This window comes from Pezoporus flaviventris, unplaced genomic scaffold (genome assembly GCF_033815535.1).
Source record: "Pezoporus flaviventris isolate CSIRO_AGI_PZ_B2104156 unplaced genomic scaffold, CSIRO_AGI_Pfla_v1 ptg000007l, whole genome shotgun sequence".
NCBI lineage: Eukaryota > Metazoa > Chordata > Aves > Psittaciformes > Psittacidae > Pezoporus > Pezoporus flaviventris.
In genome coordinates, this window is record NW_026892555.1 from 47,740,799 (window position 1) to 47,759,104 (window position 18,306).

The 18,306-nt window shown below is 43.1% G+C and overlaps 1 protein-coding gene across 2 annotated transcripts in view; it reads right to left on the reverse strand.

Annotated features, from left to right (window-relative positions):
* Positions 1-886: 886 nt before the first annotated feature.
* The window catches only part of CABLES1 (Cdk5 and Abl enzyme substrate 1), a 68,278-nt gene continuing 50,858 nt past the window's right edge, over positions 887-18,306 (reverse strand). For both annotated transcript variants that reach the window (XM_061448654.1, XM_061448653.1), the window contains 6 exons: positions 16,235-16,334; positions 14,577-14,733; positions 13,686-13,789; positions 4,534-4,640; positions 3,422-3,629; positions 887-1,872 (listed from right to left, as the gene is read on the reverse strand). In XM_061448654.1, coding sequence (XP_061304638.1) covers positions 1,732-1,872; positions 3,422-3,629; positions 4,534-4,640; positions 13,686-13,789; positions 14,577-14,733; positions 16,235-16,334 — 817 coding nt within the window. In that variant the 3' untranslated portion in view covers positions 887-1,731. The remainder of the gene's footprint in view (positions 1,873-3,421; positions 3,630-4,533; positions 4,641-13,685; positions 13,790-14,576; positions 14,734-16,234; positions 16,335-18,306) is intronic.

Sequence of the window (18,306 nt, forward strand, 5' to 3'; positions counted from 1 at the left end):
AGAGCAATATGCAGGCATTTTTCATACTAGAATTTAAAGGAGTCAAAGCTGGTAAAGAAACTGGATGTTTCCTGGCCTAACTGAAGGAAACAATGAAACTGATTAAAGCAAGAGCGAAAGAAAGTAAGCATTAGTGTGTTTACATCTTCTGTTATGTCCCACTTCTCTATGGTCTGCTCACAAGCCCTTTCCATACTCTGAGCAAGCACTCCCAAACTTGGAGAGGTAAGGCTTCAGCTAATACCTCATAGTTGAGATTATCATTTATTTTATAGAATTACCATAAATGTAAGTATTTGACTTTGCCAGATACATGTGGGGCATGTGAAGGGCAAGGTTAAGTGAACCAGCACAGGAGAAGATTGGACAGGGGGGTAATCCCACAGGATTAACAGCAATCAAATGATGTCCATCAGCACAGCGTTAGCTTAGTGTGTATGTAGCATCGGGGTGCTTGGGTGAAGCCCTCCAGATTTCTGGGTGTCCAGTCAGAACCAGGGAAGCTGCAAGAAGTTTTACTGTAAAACTCCAGTACTGAAATGTCTAAAGGAGCTGGATCTCTTACTTCAATGGGCACTGATTTTAGGTTCCGCACAGTCAATTCTAGTTAAACCCCAAGCCTTTAATAGCTGATGGCCCTGGTGCTGAAGCCTTAAGACACCTGTTATACTGCTGAGCCCTACTCTTTTTGCTTTTTTTGTTTAATAAAACACTGTTTTAAGATAGAGCACAATAAATGTGCTTATTACGCACTCTAACATAGAGCACAGAAATACAACACTACAGAGTGCAAGTCTAACCATCTCCACAGTGGGAAAAGTGCGAAGGTTAAAAATATGCATGTGGCTTAACACAAGATAGTTTTAAAAAACATGACATGGAAACCTCATACTAATGCTTTCGTCTTTATCACAAACATGACTGAAAACTTAAGGTCAGTTGCCGATCCTTCTCTCATAGTAGTAGTAGTGTAATCCTGTCAAAGGTACAATGTGTGAAAGATCAGAGACTAAAAAAAACCAAGTGTCCAAAAAATGATCCCATTTACCACTTTTCCAGTAGTTATGTTTTTAAAGAAGTAAACACGTAAGGTCACCTTGATCTTCGCCATCGGTAACTGAGACACTTGGAAACAGCTAAGCCAACCACCTGGACTGAGATCAGCTCGGTGTCGCACACACACACACACGAGTACACACACAAACACCCCACAGGAAAAAGTGCACTTTCAATTGCTGATACAAAAATAGATTGGCACATTCTTTTTGACACAGTGAAGATATCCTCTTTAAAAGCTTTTTCACTTTAAGAAGTCCTCTGGGAAGTCGCAGTAGGTTGTTAGAAAAAGCGCTATGAGAATGCACTCACGTGGGCTTCCAGGGTTTGTGTGATAGAGAGAGGGGTGGTCATGGAGGCTGCCCTTCTAATTTTTGCCTACTTTTACAGCTGTAGTCCCCACAGATAGGGCCAGTCACCATGCAGTTTCAGCATGTTAACCATTTACCAACAGCTCAGACTTCACCTGCCTTGAGAAAGTAATTATAACGTAAATCTGTCAAAGCTGAGAGTCTTGAGTCAATGCAGTATCTCCTATACGTTGTTGGAAAAACTGTTTTGGGGAGAGAGAGAGCGAAGTGTCAGGAGTCTGATTTTGCACTTCCAGCAGTAACTGCGGCTCAGGAGAGCCAAGCGGGAACAGTCGGGAGCCCCTTCCCCGCAGGGCAGCCAGCGCTAGGAGTTCTGCACCAAGCGTCTGTAGTGCGGCATCACTTCGTGCTCGGGAAGGTGGAGAGCAAACTCCAAGGCCACCAGCACTGGGAACTCAAAGGCAATCAGCTCTCGCCTGTTCAGCCGGAACTTCTCTTCCAGTTTCTGCAAGGACGGCCAAGGAAACAGAACAAAATCTCTCTGAGTCAGTATGTGACTTTCTTACAGATGCCATGATTCAAAAACATGCATGCTGCTGTCATTAAGCCTCTGTCCCACTGGACTTGCACGGCTCTAGGTTTAGAAAATGAGAGCAGGGTGAACTGGAGGTACTGATTCCTTAATGTAAAGGTGAACTCACAAAACTCAGCCAGCCATGCTATTTCTGACACGTTCACCATTTCGCTCATTCCACCTCCAGCAGCTACATCTTCTAATGATCACAGTGATTACCACTGCAGGAAGAGGAAACTCCTGCCTTCATGCACTGAAATCAGTTGTGTAATGGAAGACATGCGTCTGCCCACAAACTTCCTGCACTGCTTGAAATCACTAATTTTCCTTTCAGCATCACTGTGTTACAACACCCTATTGGGAAAATTGTTTCTGCTACAATTAGATACATTTGATCTTAATACCTCAGTTGTCATCTGCAACAGCCATAAGAACAGCAAGTAATAAAAAACTGCTATTCTCAAGGGAGATGAGATGGGTTTCATAGTTGGCTTTCTGCTGTAAAGTACTAAACCTCCCATCTGCTCTACTGTTCTCACTGGATTTGGATGCTACAAGTAGGCAGCCAGATGTTTAGGGGTATTTCCCCACTCCCTTCTTATGATCTCCCTGGCTTGCTACTTCTCTGTGCCCACTGTATTTTGGAAAATCCCTATGTGTCTTAAGGATGGCTCAGTGTTTCAGGGCAGCAAGAGAGGCCAGATCTTCCAACTCCCACCCGGTTGATTCTTTTCCCTGGTTATTCAGAGGGGTTTAGGACAAACTGTCAACCCGAGTCTGTGATTGTGGCAGAAGGGCATGAGTCCAGTCCTGCCCTCCAGCCAAGTTCCCACATCTCTTCAACTGAGTTGGTTGTAGCCAAGTACCCAGTTACGCACCCAACTTCCTGTAGTATTAAATCAGATTGGTATCTTGGTGCTTGCAAAAGATTACGGAATAACACTCCCCTCTGTTAACATTTTCATATGGAGTGGGTGGAAGAGGAAACACCTTACTCTACAAAAAAACAGCTCGCGTGAGACATTCTGATGGGAACACTTCTTCAGGTTTTCTTGCCCAAAAGTTTAACTTGATGAAAGAAATAAAAAATTGTTAGTCTATTAGACTCCCTCTGAAATTAGTATCTACATTTATCTCTCAAAGGAGAGTCCTGTTGACACTCTCGAAAACATAATAAAAGGCAAAATGAATTTCCTGAGGGTTAACTTTTCACTTGTATTGACAGAATGGGGGTCAGATACCTTTCAGACCTCACAGTACCTGACACCAGGGTTTTCAACCACATCAAATGAGCGTCCCACACCTCTGCAGTGACATGGATCACTACTACTTCCACATAAATGTATAACAAAAAAAAGGTATGTAGCTGTCTGTACAGCTGGAAACCTAAAGGACAGCATGACCACTGACAAGCTGGCTTGAATAGACCACATACTGGCATTTCACGTAGAAGGAACACTGGAAACCTATGGATACGTACATCTATAAGATGCTTGACTTCATGTTTTCTGAGGTCACTGCCAATTTTGGCTGCTAAAAGAACACAGGCTCCAGCACAAAGCTTTCTATTCTGCTTGTTCAGCTTCCCCTTCAGAGCGAGCTTCTCAAAGTAGACAAAGGCCATGGCCACTGTGGGCTCTTCAAAACCACATTCTTCTTGAGCAAGCTTGCGCATTTCCCTCTTCAAGCTGAGTAAAGAGAGCAGACAAGTATGCTGTGAACTGTGTTTTAAAGCATTTCTCATTTTACACTAAGAATCATCCTTTCAGAGATTCCTGATTAGTCAAATGGAGGGGAAAAGGAAAAGGTAATTTACTGGGCAGCTGCCTTTATACTCTGTTCTGGGGACACATTTTCTGGCATGTTTTGAACTCATCCTTCCCCCTCACCGCCCCCAGAAAGTTGTGTCAAACTATAAAAGCAACTGAAAAGCTTTGACATTTTCAGCAACAGTATTTCATCAGAGGTCTTAAGCTGTGTACAATTTATTCAGCATAAGTAACAACAGGTTGATTGCTTGTGCTCTGTATGCAGCTTTGCTGCTGGTTAAGGTTGGTCAAATCCAAACCAACAGTCTTCCCATGTACTGCAGTATTGCTTGGCTACAGAGCCACATGGCTCAGTGTCCTTCCGGCCACTTCAGTCAAATGAAATTATCATTACTTCAGTGAAGCAGTATGTCTAGCTTGCTACACTGGAAACAGTGATGAAATACTACAACTTTGCTCTGAAACTGACCACCTGTTTTGCTTCTAACCATGCTCTTGGACAAGGCACAAAAGTCATTTCTCTTTCCTCAGTGCCCTTTTAAGCTAACTGCCGTGAGCTTAAGAGACTCCGTGTTATTTTTCTGGGTATTTTAGTTTAGTGCATACCCAGCTCACATCCTCATCCCTTCAGATGTTGCATTTCCCTGATCTTCTTTACTCAGCCCACTAATCAAAGCAATCATCTGACTTGTTCTGCACCTCTGCTGGTCACTGCTCCTGGAAGATCAACCACTGCTGTGCTTCCACTCACGTACAGCAGCAATTGCACCGACATGTGAGACAGCTGCATCATGTTGCAGCCTTACCAAGCTTTGCAACGTACCTTCTTATTTTACTGAGGGTTAACTTGATGTGAGGGAACTTCTCCTTAAAGGTTTCATTCATGTCCTTCTTGAGATCTGATGGCTTCACGTAGTCTATGACTGTGGTCTGTAACACATGGTCAAGAGAGAATTCTCTTTTAGTTTGTACCAAACAAGATCACTCAATTCCCAAAAGCAAGGAATACCAAACAAGGGCCAGTCAGTTCCAATGCTTTCAGCAGAGGGGCAAATTAATTCAATTTGTTTATGACTGCTCCATCAGAACAAGTGACCCGGAGTCTGAGATAACCATTCAGCACAAGCCTTGAACAATACATACCTTATAAGGATCCTCCAGGTATTGCTAAGAGTGAGTTTAAGCTAAATATGGGTGGATAAAACCTGGCTGAGAAGTCTTGTTAAACCAGAAAAACCATCACAGTAACTGATTTGATGACCATATTTTGTGTGCATATGTCCATGCGGTTCTGAGACTTACTGTGAGATTCTCTTACATTGATTCTTCAGAGGAACTGCTGGTACAAACTGCTGACCACCATAGCACACATTTGCTTGCAGGTATTTTCAATAATTAAAATAATATATGGGAGGGCTTGGGGAGGAGACAGAGTAATGGCTCTGGAGAGCAATCAGACAACTCTTTGTCACCTGGCTATGTCCTTGTCTGGTTCTGAAATCAGCATGAAGGGGAGCAAAACACACCTAACTTTTCCTGCACCTTATTTAGGAGATACAGTACCGAAATAATGGATAATTAAAGCAGTTTCAAAGAAAGCATGTGTTTCCCCTGAACAACACACAGCAGGATCTGAGGTATACATATAGAGGAAAAAAACAGCTTCTTGCCATGGGGTGTTGTTAGGGTCATACATGTTTTAAAATGCGGGCCATTCTGCTATCTGATTTGCAGGGTGAAAACCATCATCTGTCCAGATAAATTGATCCCCAGAACAACCTGGCAGGTAATTCTGCTGTGCATCTGTCGTCCCAAGTATTAATGCTTGTGAGCCCTCTCCGACACAGGTATGTGTTAAGCATTAGTCCGAATTTTACTCAGTAAAGAGGATAATTTCTTAAGGAAATTCACTCCTATTAAGGAAAGCTTTCAGTCGTAAGGAATTGTCAAAAAAGGAGAAAGTCACATCAACCCTCTTCAGTCACTCCTGCTGCTCTGCATGCATACAGATGAGCTCAAGCGCAGATCTGGGCAGACACTGCAGTGCCACTGAGGTTAAATATTCATATGCTGTCTTGATGCTGAGGCAGGCAATGCAGTACTATGCCTGAATAAAAAAGAGAGGAAAAGACAGGGAGAAGAAACCTTGCCCTACCCAGGGACACAGGGAAAGGCTTCAACTGAATATGTGGGACTGGTTTTAATCTTGATGAGGTTGGCAGGATATACTCATGCACTCATGCAGCCGGGCTCTCCGTTGCAGAAAGCTTCTCATGTGGCAGGGGTCAGCCCTCTGAAGCAGGAGAATTAAGATCTTACTGACTACTCCTTTCTTTCTCTGCAACATTGCTGCCGGCCTTCCTGCTCCTTGGTTTTGCTGTCAGAGGATCAACAGCAAGTTGGGTGCTTCTGACACACAGATACACTGGGAGTTTTATGTGGTTTTAAGAGGGTTCCTCTTAGTACTGCTATAAAAGGACTATTGAAACAAACCACGTAACATAATTCAGACCAGTGCCATCTGCTACTCAATGTATAGAAACATCAGTTCATGCTGCTCTTACTTACAGAGTCAAGAGGCACTGAGCACATAAAGGTTACCTGCTACTAAATCCAAAGATGATTTTAGTTACTAAATCCAAAGTTGATTTCTGTTACTACCAGAGCAATCTTTGGTTGTCTTGGGCAATCCTAGAACGAGTGAGTTCTCTGTTACTGTGCAAAGCTACACAACACCTTATACCATGCTTTACTGCTCAACTAACTGCCTGTTGTTTGCTTTCCATTAGCTCCTTAGTTTTATCTTCATTATCTCCCTCAAAGTGATTACTTTTTTCTTCTGGCAGCCTTGCCTTTGGCTCTCTGCAGGTAATCATCCTTCCTTGAACAGAGGAAGATGCAATAAGGCACCAACCTCATGAGCACAACAGAAACCAGTTCACAGCAGACAGGGCTCAGCAATGGATGGAGGGCCTGCCCATCCTCTGGACACAGCTGAAGGGCTGCACACAAATCATGCTGGACAGCACGTTTCAGTTGCTTTCACCTCTAGCAAGCAGGTGCCAGTGTGACCCCAGATCTGTGGGCAAGGGTGCAGAGGTGGAGTGAGCCCTGGGCTCTGCCATACAGCAGCAGCAGCCCCCTGGGGTGCACCTTTCCCTGCAGCCGCTCTGCGGGCACCATCTGCTTTACCTGGGGCTCCTCCAGCCCATGGGAGGTTTGCCAGAATTCAGCTGAAATTATCTTTAGAAGGAGAAAAGCCCTTTGTTAAAACTGTATTTAAAGCAAAGCACTCCGAGGCTTCAGAATAAGCAGAGGGCTTAAAACTGAAAATGGTAAGGAGGTATGGCTATTTTTAAACAGGGAGATTTGTCAATTTTGTCCTGTTGATAACAATCTCCCCCATCCAGTACTCCAAATATTGCAGCTTCCTGCGAGACAACAGTCTCTATGACATAAATCACAATAATGAAATCCAGATGAAAGCTGGTGCGTGCTGGTTTTGATTCATGTAACAGGATAACGGCAGCATGTTTGAACACACTGGCTCTAAGGCAGCTGTCTCAGCTTGTCAGTGCCATGCTGGAGAGTGCAGCCAACTGCCCTCATTCTCAAGAAAAGGAATCGTGCAGAGTCTTTTTTCTGGTTTTTTTTTTCATTTCCCCTTGACTTTTTTTCATAGCTGCTGGAGAAGCCCAACTTGGTTTGAGCAGAGGGATGCTCTTTGCCTATAGAAGTGCATGCATGTGGGACTCTGCCCACCAGAGAGGCAGGCAGCACAGACCCCAGACATTTTATCTGTTGACAGGTAATATAAAATCAGTGCTGAATTACTGTCTGTTGAGTTATCGAAGCAGTTACCCCTTCTAACTGGGTACCAGAGCACCCCTCTCACTGTCACACCATGGCTGGGGCACAGCACTCACAAGGCTACATGGAAATCCTTGTTCCAGACCCTGCTCCTGCCTTGGACATCTGCAGCACTGCCAACCCTGCCCATGAGGAATGGACTGGAAGAAACCACTGGGGTGGCCCAGTGACCCACAAGGACAAGCTGGGATCTGACATGGGAAGGCTCTGACCTAACAGCACCCTTCACTGTCTGTTCTCTGCTCAGCATTTACGCTTCTCTTCTCTTAGGCCATTTCCTTGTGCTTGAGCTGCCTGCAAGTCCCAAATGCCATGCTGGGGAGAAGACATGACTGTTAACAATGTGGATTTTTGTCTGTCCAGAACAATGCTGGTATTGCCCATGTAGGAGCACCCTTCCAACACCGATGCCCCAAATTTTATGAAGGATTTGCAAATATTTCCCTAAAAGTAACACAGCCTTTTTCTATCCAAACATTCTTTCTTATACAAAATGTTATTCCCTGCCAGGCAGGCACTCTGCACTCCCAGAGCTGTCAGACGCAGAAGCAAGGCACTGGGAACTACCAAACTGTCTCTCTCATACGCCAGTCTTGAATGTTTGCAACTTCTGTCATCCAGAAACATCTGTCTTGTTTCTCACAGCTTATTTGCACAAAATGCATTTCACTGCAGTATTCAGCAATCCCCCTTCCTGAGCTCTGTTCATGTTCTCTGTATACAAATCTGTGTATTTTAGTTTGGAGATGGAGTCCCACAAGACAAATGAAAGCCTTGATATATGGTAGCTGACAGATGCCTGGACAACTTGATGAATGCTTTAGCTGGAATCTGTACTCTGCACACTTTTTGCATGGCTGGCAGTTTTGAACTTGGAGGTTAGCTTGTGTGTTATCCACAAGCATTTTCAAACAGCTGCTTTCTCATAGGAAAGCTGTATATATAGCTTCATAAATATGGGAGAGGGGAGGATGCCTGAAATGGCTGGAAAGACTGGCAAGATGAAATATTGTTGAAAATAAATCCTACTTTGGCATGCTACCCCTAAAAGATGATCTAGCCTTGGATGCCTCTATCTCCTGCTTAAGAAGGATAAAATGAGAATAAAATAGGTGAATAAAATGAAAGATACACGATAGGCTCTCTTCAGTTGTCATTACTGTGCACCCCTGATAAATCTGCTTCACAGAGAGAGCCGACAGAGGACTGATACCTTTAACAGACTTTCAGCAGATCAATGGTAAATTCTCAACCACATAACAAATGAAGTCAATGACTGTGCACTGCCTACACACTGCAAGTGACCAGCTATGTACCTATAAACTGTCAGCAATCAACTCCATATACTTAGGCTGAAGATGCATATATATGGAAAATCCTGACAGAGCTTAAAACAGTGATGGAAAACTGGAGTGGTTCCTTATGCATAATTAAAGTAAAAAGAACCACAAGAGGAAAAAAAGGAAAGGAGAGACTAAAGATGTCTCTGTTGTTAGATGGTTATTAACATTCAACGCTCATGAACTGAAAGATTTTGAAGTTGACAATCTCAAAACTGCCTCTTTGAATTAAAGTACATGGAAGGGCACCAGTTTATGCAGTTAACACACTGGAATCATTCAATTAATGCAGTGTGTCATTGTTACAAAGCAGTTGTTTATTGGAGTCTCAGCCAAATCTAGCACCAAATTCATAGAGCACAGGGTTTAAATATGACTATGCACCACGACTGCAGTCCTCTGCTCCATGAGACTTTTGGGTACAAGGTCAGCAACTGATAAAAATGCAATTTGGAGAAGCTTAATTTACAACTACAGAAGCAGCTCGATGAACAGGGTGATGGCACTGAAGGACACTGTCAGTAGCCGATTACCCCTGACCTTGATGCTGCTTGTGAAAGACGGAACAGGGGAGCAAGAGACTGAACGCGCTGTATCATCATGCAGGGTTTTTTGTTAGACTGCACAGCCAGGGCAGCAAGCAGCTCTAATTTTAAAATCACACTGAAGGACTAATCTGTAATAACAAAGCCTGGCTGTGCTTGACACTAGTGCAGTACCTGGCAAAGTCAGGCTGACAAGAGCTGCAAGAGCACTGCAGACCTTTGCTACAAGCTTTTTTGATTAGTGGGGTAGAGATATCAGTTTGTTTTGACATATTTAAACCAATATACTGAAATTGTAGTGAGGTACCCAAACCAATTTCCATGTGTACCCCTTAGGCACGGGTAGATGGATATAGCAGGGATGTTATTACAGAAGGGGCACTCAAAGTCAAGATGCTACTGGTCCAGGCTTTTCTTCTTTTACTCGAAGTTTTGGCAGGGCACAGCAGCCAGCTAACACACTCCTCTGTAGTTTCTTTGTTACCAACAAAAGCAGGAGTGCAGGGTCAGCCTCATGCCTGTTGCAGAGCAAGTTTCCTCCTGCACATAAGGAGTTTTCTTTCTGCTGGCAAGAACACAGGGAGGCAGGGAGGCACTCATGAGTCTGGATGTATGCTAGTCAATACGAGGCTCTAGCAAAGAAATTACTGCTGTCTGGTAGATAAAATTCCTGTTCTAGAGAAATTTAAGAATCTGCAAGAATTCCTGGTTCAGCGCTATCAGCCAGGAAGACATCTGTTAACCATGACATGATGCTTCCCTCCTCCCCCTGCCCCCCACCATGAATTTTTCTTCCTCTGACTGTTTATATTGTGGCAGAGATAGTAGACTCTCCTACAAAGACAACAGCAAGTGGAGTAATTTCTTGAGGACAGACCAGAAATTAAGTGTTACTGATACAGTAAACAAAAACCACGGTTTGTGTTGGTAAGGCATTGAAGCTGCTTTTTCAGAATCACCCAGACAGGCTGTTTGTGTTAGAAAAGCAACAGGGAAGTGGGCATCCTTTCAAGCCAGGAACTTCACTGCAGAAAACAGACCAAATCAAAAGCACTTCACCTTCCAGAGGACTTACAGTTAAAAATCCTCTGCAAGCTGGGACTAATTTAGCCCAGTAAAATTACACGACCATAAAGTCAATGTCACTGATGATAAACTTGGGCTCCACAAAAATGGATGGAACCGTATGTTGAGTGTTAACTGCATGTATTTCAGAGTAAAATTCAAGCCAGACCACACATCCTGCCCATCTTATGCCTTGGGATAAAGCCTGCAGTGTTTACTGATGCAGCATTCACACAGACCTCAACAGAGTTTTACCAGCAGAGAAATGCTGGCCTACAAAGCATGAGCCAGGCCCCCAGGAGTAATACCCCAGCAGCATGTAGCTCTATCCCACTGTCATAACACACAGCTATATAGCATAGCACCTAGCATAATATCCCAGGAACATAGCATATCCTGCATGCTGCAGCCCAGCATCCACACTTGCTCATCCACACCACCCTGTGCTGCTCCCCTTCCTCTCACACACCTTCCCCCATTGCTCTGATACCCATAAGAAGGAGGGTACATGGAATATCTACAAGCTTGCAGCTGCCAAGCATTAATACTAAATGCTGCCCAAGTAACGAAACTTTAATTACAAGCTGCAACTCTCTGCACACAACACAATGTTTGGTGCTGACATCAGAGCTGCTCTCAGCTGCTCCAGCACTTGCAAAAGGCAGCAATTACTACTATGAGCTAGGTTCTGCTCAGGACCAGAGAATGGTTTCAATCTGTGTACAGCAGAGCTCTGTCACTACCTCGATGGCTGCGCTCAGTCAAGGAAAAACACAGGTTTCTCACTGGCCTCAGACTGCAATTTGCTTTAATTGCTGATTTTTATATTTGGGAAAGAAAATTACTTGAAATTACAGCCTATTATGCTCCTGTTCACATTGATTGGAACTGCAAGGAGGGGGATTACCAGCTGAGTCAGGAAAGTCTAAGATGGATGTGAGTAAAGTCTCCTACACAGCCAATATAGCCCTATATTCCCTAGCTCATTGCACAAGCCCTCCTTACCCACAGCCTGAGTTGCAAAATCCTATTTAACCTTCAAGCTCCCAGGACACACTGGCACTACCTTTTCTCCCTTCTCTCGGCTGAAGGAAGTACCAGTCCATTGAGAAATCTCAGCAGAGCACTGAAGAACAATCACAGACTCTCTGGTTTCTTACAAAGGTGTGCAGCTCTTGCACAGCACTGCAGCTATGCTGCTTCAACCAGGGGCAGGCAAAATCCTTCCGTAAGATAGCTCCTGGCATGTGCCTGTGATTCCCCCCAACAAAAGAAACACAGCACTTAATATACTTCAGACCCTTCTCAGATCAGTGCCTGCCTTCAGAGAGAAGGGAGTGCTGCAAAAACCTCAGGCAGTGATGAAGAAATGACATCCGAAAGGCAAATTCAGGCAAAAAGTACCAAAATGTCAAATAAGGCAAAAGTAGTAATTAACCCCTAGAGAAAATGAAAGAGCTGGGAGAACCCTGTCAATTCAGATATATTGTTGATAACAATGATGTTAACAACTGCCCTTAAAGCCCATTTTTCACCTTTGAGGTATCCAACTGTACCTCTGTTGCAGTGGAAATTCCCAGTTAGCTCCTTTTTCCAATAGAAGTACAAATATGGACCTCAAGATTCTGTGGTTAACCAGCATATGGAAAAGAGGGGCATTGAATACCCACTCCTGAGTGGAAACCTCCCCTGCAGGATGCTATCCTGGCTGCCCTATTTTAACTCACCCAATCATATCCATCTCAACACCAAGCTGAAAAGGGATCAAAGATCTCAGATGATCCAACAGGACTCATTGCCTGGTGCACATTCACTGCCTAGGGAAGGTTAGAAACACAACCATGACTGCTAAAGCTATGTTCATTCTGTATGCTGGTTAACAATGTCTTTCTCTTTGAGGGAAGACAGTTCCCCGTCCATGACAATAACCGTATCAAAACCTAACAAATATTTTCCCACCCAGATGTAGTTGCCATAAAAGGTTGAAAGTCTGTGAGTTGGCAGGCAAAAATTGACTTGCCAACTGGCTGAAAGTAAGCAGACAACGTACCGCACTCCCCATTTGAAAACTTAGCACAAACACAACCTCAGAGCTCAATTCAACTTCTCTGTGCAACAGGCAAAACACTCCTGCCAGCAAGGAGGTAACCTTCAAATCTATGTGAAACACTTAAAATCCATTTATTTTGAAGAAGTAGCACCCAAGAGCCCTATTATCGAATACAGATGAGGTTGGGTTGCAGAAGAGAACCTACAAAGACTGTATCTTTACATACATTAGTAGTTTCTTAAATAACATCTTCTGTTCCAAGTTAGGTGAGGACATGGATGACACTTTAGACCCCAGTGTTTCAAATCCTATCCTATTTGTACATAGATAAGAGTACTAGGTGACCACTTCGGAAAAAAAAATGCTTTTCCCTGCTGTCTACTATTACTTTGGGTGTATAATTCAGACAGATCCATGCTCACACACATACAACGGCACTGCATCTTGCCACAGTCCTGCCAAAATAGCACACTGAAGTCTACAGACTTGGTGCAATTAAAACAAGCCTACAGAAGTCTCTCACCACAGAAATCATCGAGCTAGAGGACAGAACAAAGAACAGTTATGTGCCTGTATTGTTACGGGTTTGGATATAATGAAAAACATACAGGCTCTGCTATAATTGCTGCAATTAGAGGAAGAACTATCCCATGGTGAAATAAATACCTGGGAAACAAAGGCCCTACTAGACACCAAAGTGCTGTTCCGAGGAGTGAAGGATAAGCATCAAAACACAACGCAACTTCATGACTTCAGAAAAACCCCAATGGGCATCCTCCGATTTTGTCACAGATGCCAATTAGAGGAAGTATAAATTTTCCTCTGAACGCGAGAGAATGAACACATTGTTCTAACAAGCCTTTCATCTAAAGCATTTATGAAATACAGCGGTAATGCTAGCATTTACTTTTGTAATACCTCCACGAGTTTGTTTTTACATGTCTTGGTAAGTGTCATTCAGAACAAAGCATTCCAAACAGCTGTTATTAGTAGATTAAAAATAATAATAATAATCTTCTTAAAATACAGCCAAATGTAACCTCAGCCTTCAAAATACTGTTACCAAAATTTACCCGTGCTACCCCTAATTTTGCATATCACTCACCATATATGAAGGGAATATTAAAACCCGCTTATGTTTGCCACATGGCCACTGGGGATCATCTAAAAGATTTGGGTCGTATTCAACAAAGTCTCCCAGGTCACTACCTATAAAACAAAGGTAAATATAAGAAAGGAATTCATTATATCAAGAAATCTCTGGACTTAATAGATAATGACACAGAAGAGGCAAATGACTTAATAGATAATGCACAAGATGATCTTCATGGAAGACTTTTGAGAGTTAAAAAGTTACCCTATATCTTGAAAACTCCAAGTATTTCAACACTAATAGAATTTGCAGAGATATAGAGGACCTACAGCTTATGAATTACCTAGTAAATGTGAAATTAGGGTTCACAGAACTGCAAAACTATGCAAAGCATCACAATGACTTCCTGGCAACAAGTTTTCATCTGTTTATGCAGATGTTTTGATTTGTTTCATTTAACGTGCCAAAATATCTTAAGCATACAGTGCTTTGGCTTATGTTTTGTGCCCAGCTTTGTAAACACAGCCCTTCCCAGCCTAATAAAGGTCATAAGTATGGTTTACACTTTCAGCTACTGTGTTGTCACTGTAAATTTTCCATAGCAAAGGAAGGTAATGATAAGCCTGATGCAGGAGGAACAAACAATGCCCGTGACAGGAGGAGGCAGGCTGAGTGTCATCAGGGCTGTCAATACAACCAGCAGTTTTGTTTACTTAACCTTCCATCATCTGTAAGCCAGCTTTGCTAAACAAACAGGGTATGAGCTGCACTTCACCCAACACGCGAGACTACATTTTGCTTAATTTAAGCAAATAGAAGAGCTTAAAATATGGCCATGCTCCACAACAGCTGCCTATCACCAGGATACCCAAGGATATTAAAATAAGCTTCTTGAGAAGTTACCTGCATCAATGCTCCCTTGGGTGCTGTTAGCTCTTGCCAAAGAAAGGCTACGATGGCTTGCATTGCGAAATTGGGAGAAGGACGAGGTGGAGTCTATTGTGTTTCTCCGAGTTCCCAGAGCATTGGTGGGAAACAGGAATTGTGTATAAGAAACCGTCTAAAAGGAAAGTCAGAAGAGACAGTTACTCTTAACCCAGCTCAGTCACAGCAGGATTCCTTCTGGTGCATCGCAGTCAGAAGCAAGGGAAGCCAAATTAGCAGAGGATTTTCTGGGTTTAATAGTTACGCATAAATGAATAAGCACCAGTCACCTACATTTGATTCAGTGCAGTCAGTTTACCCATGAAAAAAAAAAAAGCATTTCAAAGGCATTAGTTCTTCAACGAAACCACACACACAGAGGCACTAATACACTGGATTTACAAAATCCTACTCAAGGGTCAGATTTAAAAATAGGTCTGTTTGGCTGGGTTTTGGCTGGGTGTTTTCAGTGGGCCTTCCCTGTAGCAGATTTCAGCTGCTTCTTTACTGAAACAGCATCATTTATATGGGTCCCTCAGCACAGATGTGCCAGAGGCAAATCAGCTGAATGTTACTGAAATTAAGCACTTTCTCTGGTATTTTTCTCCTTCAGTATTTTGCCTGGCAGAGTCTTACTGGTGTAGTTAAGTGAGCTCCAGTTTGTAGCAATGGTTGCAGGAGATCATTTACTGCCTCTCAACATGGACTAAGTGTGAATGAAGAACTTGTGACAAAATTATTTTTAGACCACACTGCTTCTCTGCCTGTATCCCTGGCCAGGAATAGGCAAAGCCTTGCTTCTCGTTGGTTTGTTGTCCAAAAATAACATTATTTGAAGAAAAAAAAAAGAGTCTCAGGCTCTGGACTGGTTTACGATGAAGTCAGAACAGGTATCAAATAAAACATGTGAGCTTTCATTCATTTATAAGCAAACAGATTGTCCTCAGGAATTTACAGCCTGTGGTCTGGCCTGACACCTGGTTAAGTGAGCACACCATGTGTAGCAGCGTTGACCGAGGGCCTCTAAATCCACCTATGACAGCAGACTGGGTAAACTGAACTATAAAAAGTAAATCAGGCTTTCAGCAAAAACTGTTTTCATGTATGAGTTGTTTAAAATGGATCATTTTCCTTAAAGATTCGTAACTGCTTATTCTATTCAAGCGAATAAACTCCTGGATTTTTAAATACTCATCAGATTTGTGCTACTGTCTTCCTGCTCTGTGGGAAAACACACTGTTAAGCTAAAGTTATTTTATTAAATAAAATTGAGAGCAAACAAAATTACAGCTTACAACTCTCAACAGAAATTATTTTCAGGCCCCTGACAATATACTCTGCAGTGATACCACCTGCTAGAGCCAGGGGAAGGCTGCACAATTCAGCAATGCTTTACAGACTGAGATGTTGCCAGAGGCAAATTTCTTCAAGGAGACAGAGTTGTTCACATTGACAGCTTGGGCAGTTGTCCTGAATTTCTGCTAAGCTTATTTGCAGTTTGCACAGGCTGTGCTTTAACAACTACTGTGTTACACTGCATGTTATAACCTAGGTTTATATTTGTGCCTGTTATTAGTTAAGCTATTTTCACCCTTATTACATAAACTCTAATGGACTAGGAACAGAAGCATCCCCACCTTCCCGTCTGCTCCAAGCTCCACACCTTCAAGACCAATTATCTCTTTCAGACATACTCCAGTAGAATGGCACTGGCGTCCACCGTCCAGCTTCATATCCCTGGGAAACAGAAACCAGAGCAGAAACAGCTCTTAATACCAATGCCTTGTTCACCTTCCACCACCCAATGCTGAAATGAGGTAGCGGCATTAATCCAAACATGCCCATGCAAAGCACAGACCAGACACCTTTTCCTACCAGAAGCATTTGTTATATTACATACGTTATAGAGAAAACCCTCACTTTGTTCCAGGCTGCACCTCTTACCCCACCTATGGTGCAGATCAATGTTCCCTACTGCTGGGTGCCTCTGACAAACCCTGGTATTGGGAAGCAAGTGAAGTCATACACACTTCAGGTGAGATCCAGCAACTGAGACTGAACACTTGCCTGCCACATATCTAGCAGACGGATGCTCCCAGCGTGTATACCCACATCACCCTGAGCTGCTGGACAGAGGTAATTGTCCATGAAAGCCTCCAGGAGGGATTCCTCCTCCTCTGAGTGCAGGACAGTGTCCAAAGCCCTGTGACCTGCCAGCAGAAGAAACCCGGCACTCCATTGCCTGGGATGGAAACTTGGGGATCTACTTGAGGACTGACCCACTTGGCACCTTAGTCTTGGAAGAAAATTATATGACCAAGACAACAAAGTTGTATCCCATGCTTTAGCCTCAAGATCAGAATGTGAGTGAAGGCAAGAAAGACTTTGAGCAAATCTGTGCTCTGTGACAGACAACCATATACAACTCCAAAGTATTTCTCTCGCAATATTTTCCTGGCTGATTTCCGTCGAGGTCCAAATATGTGTGGAAGACATGGTAACACTGAGGCAGGGAGAAGCCCTGCAGGCTCTTCACCCAACTGCAGGGAGACGGGCTGTCTCATAGTGTGTCTCTGCACATCCTGTTCCTTGCCTTTCTTTTCCAACCTGTCACTCACTTTATTTCTCTGAAACATAGCAATTGATGAGTCCCCAATAAATCACGTATCTCAGTGCTGGAAAAATCCAACCCATCTATCTGCTGGAAAACATACTCCTGTGACAAAGGAAAAGACTGTATCAAGTTTCTAATCCCAACAAAGTCATCTTAGTTCTTTGATTGGGGTTCACTTAGCACAGTGTCACATTATCATTCCTGTTTCCTGATACCATGTTACTGAGGAGCTGGACAAATAATTACACAAAAATAACCCTCTGTCAGAGGCACAGGATTAGCTTCTCCGCTCTTGTGTGGAACATGCTTAAAGGAACTATTTCTCATAGAGATAAATGTCACACAGTAGCCATTTCAGCAGGTTCTATCTACAAAAACACACAACCTGAGGACACCCCAAACTGAAAACAAATTATCTCAATTAACTGAAATAACAACACAACAATTTAGTTCCCTTCCACTCAAACCCTTATGGACACAGAGTAAGAAGTGATGCCGTTACGACTTTGGCAGCAAGTCACAGAGAAATTTCCCCATGCAATTAGCAGGCAAGGATAGACAACCCAGTAATTCATCAAATGGAAATCCGGCACCCTTTGAAGAGTCAGCACAGCAGAGCTTTAAAAAGCAAAAAGAGCATCTCCTGGGACTGCATGACTGCTCTGGGAGCAGGGTGAGCTGGCACATGTGAGCACACACGGGAATAATTCCTGGGCATTAGCTGAAGATCAATGGACATTAATGGCTCCTTTTTCCCATCTTTCTGATGTTTCAGGGCCCTGTGAAACAACACTGCAGTCATTCTCCCTCATCCCAGGTGTTTTGCAAGGGCTACTTAAGGTCTTCCCCTCCTCTACATATGCTCTGTATTTGAAGGCAGTATATGATTGTGTTGTAAAAAAGAGTAATAAAATATTACAGTTTGGAGAGAAACCTGTCCATAAACCTGAGAATTAAACTCCTTCTCCTGAGAAAAATCAGTACTAAACAATGTGCAGTTCCTTACCGGTGTATAAATGGAAAGGCTCATTTTAGCTTTTACACATCTTTCTCTCACTGGTAAATGATCTCAGTGAACGCCTAATAAGATTACTA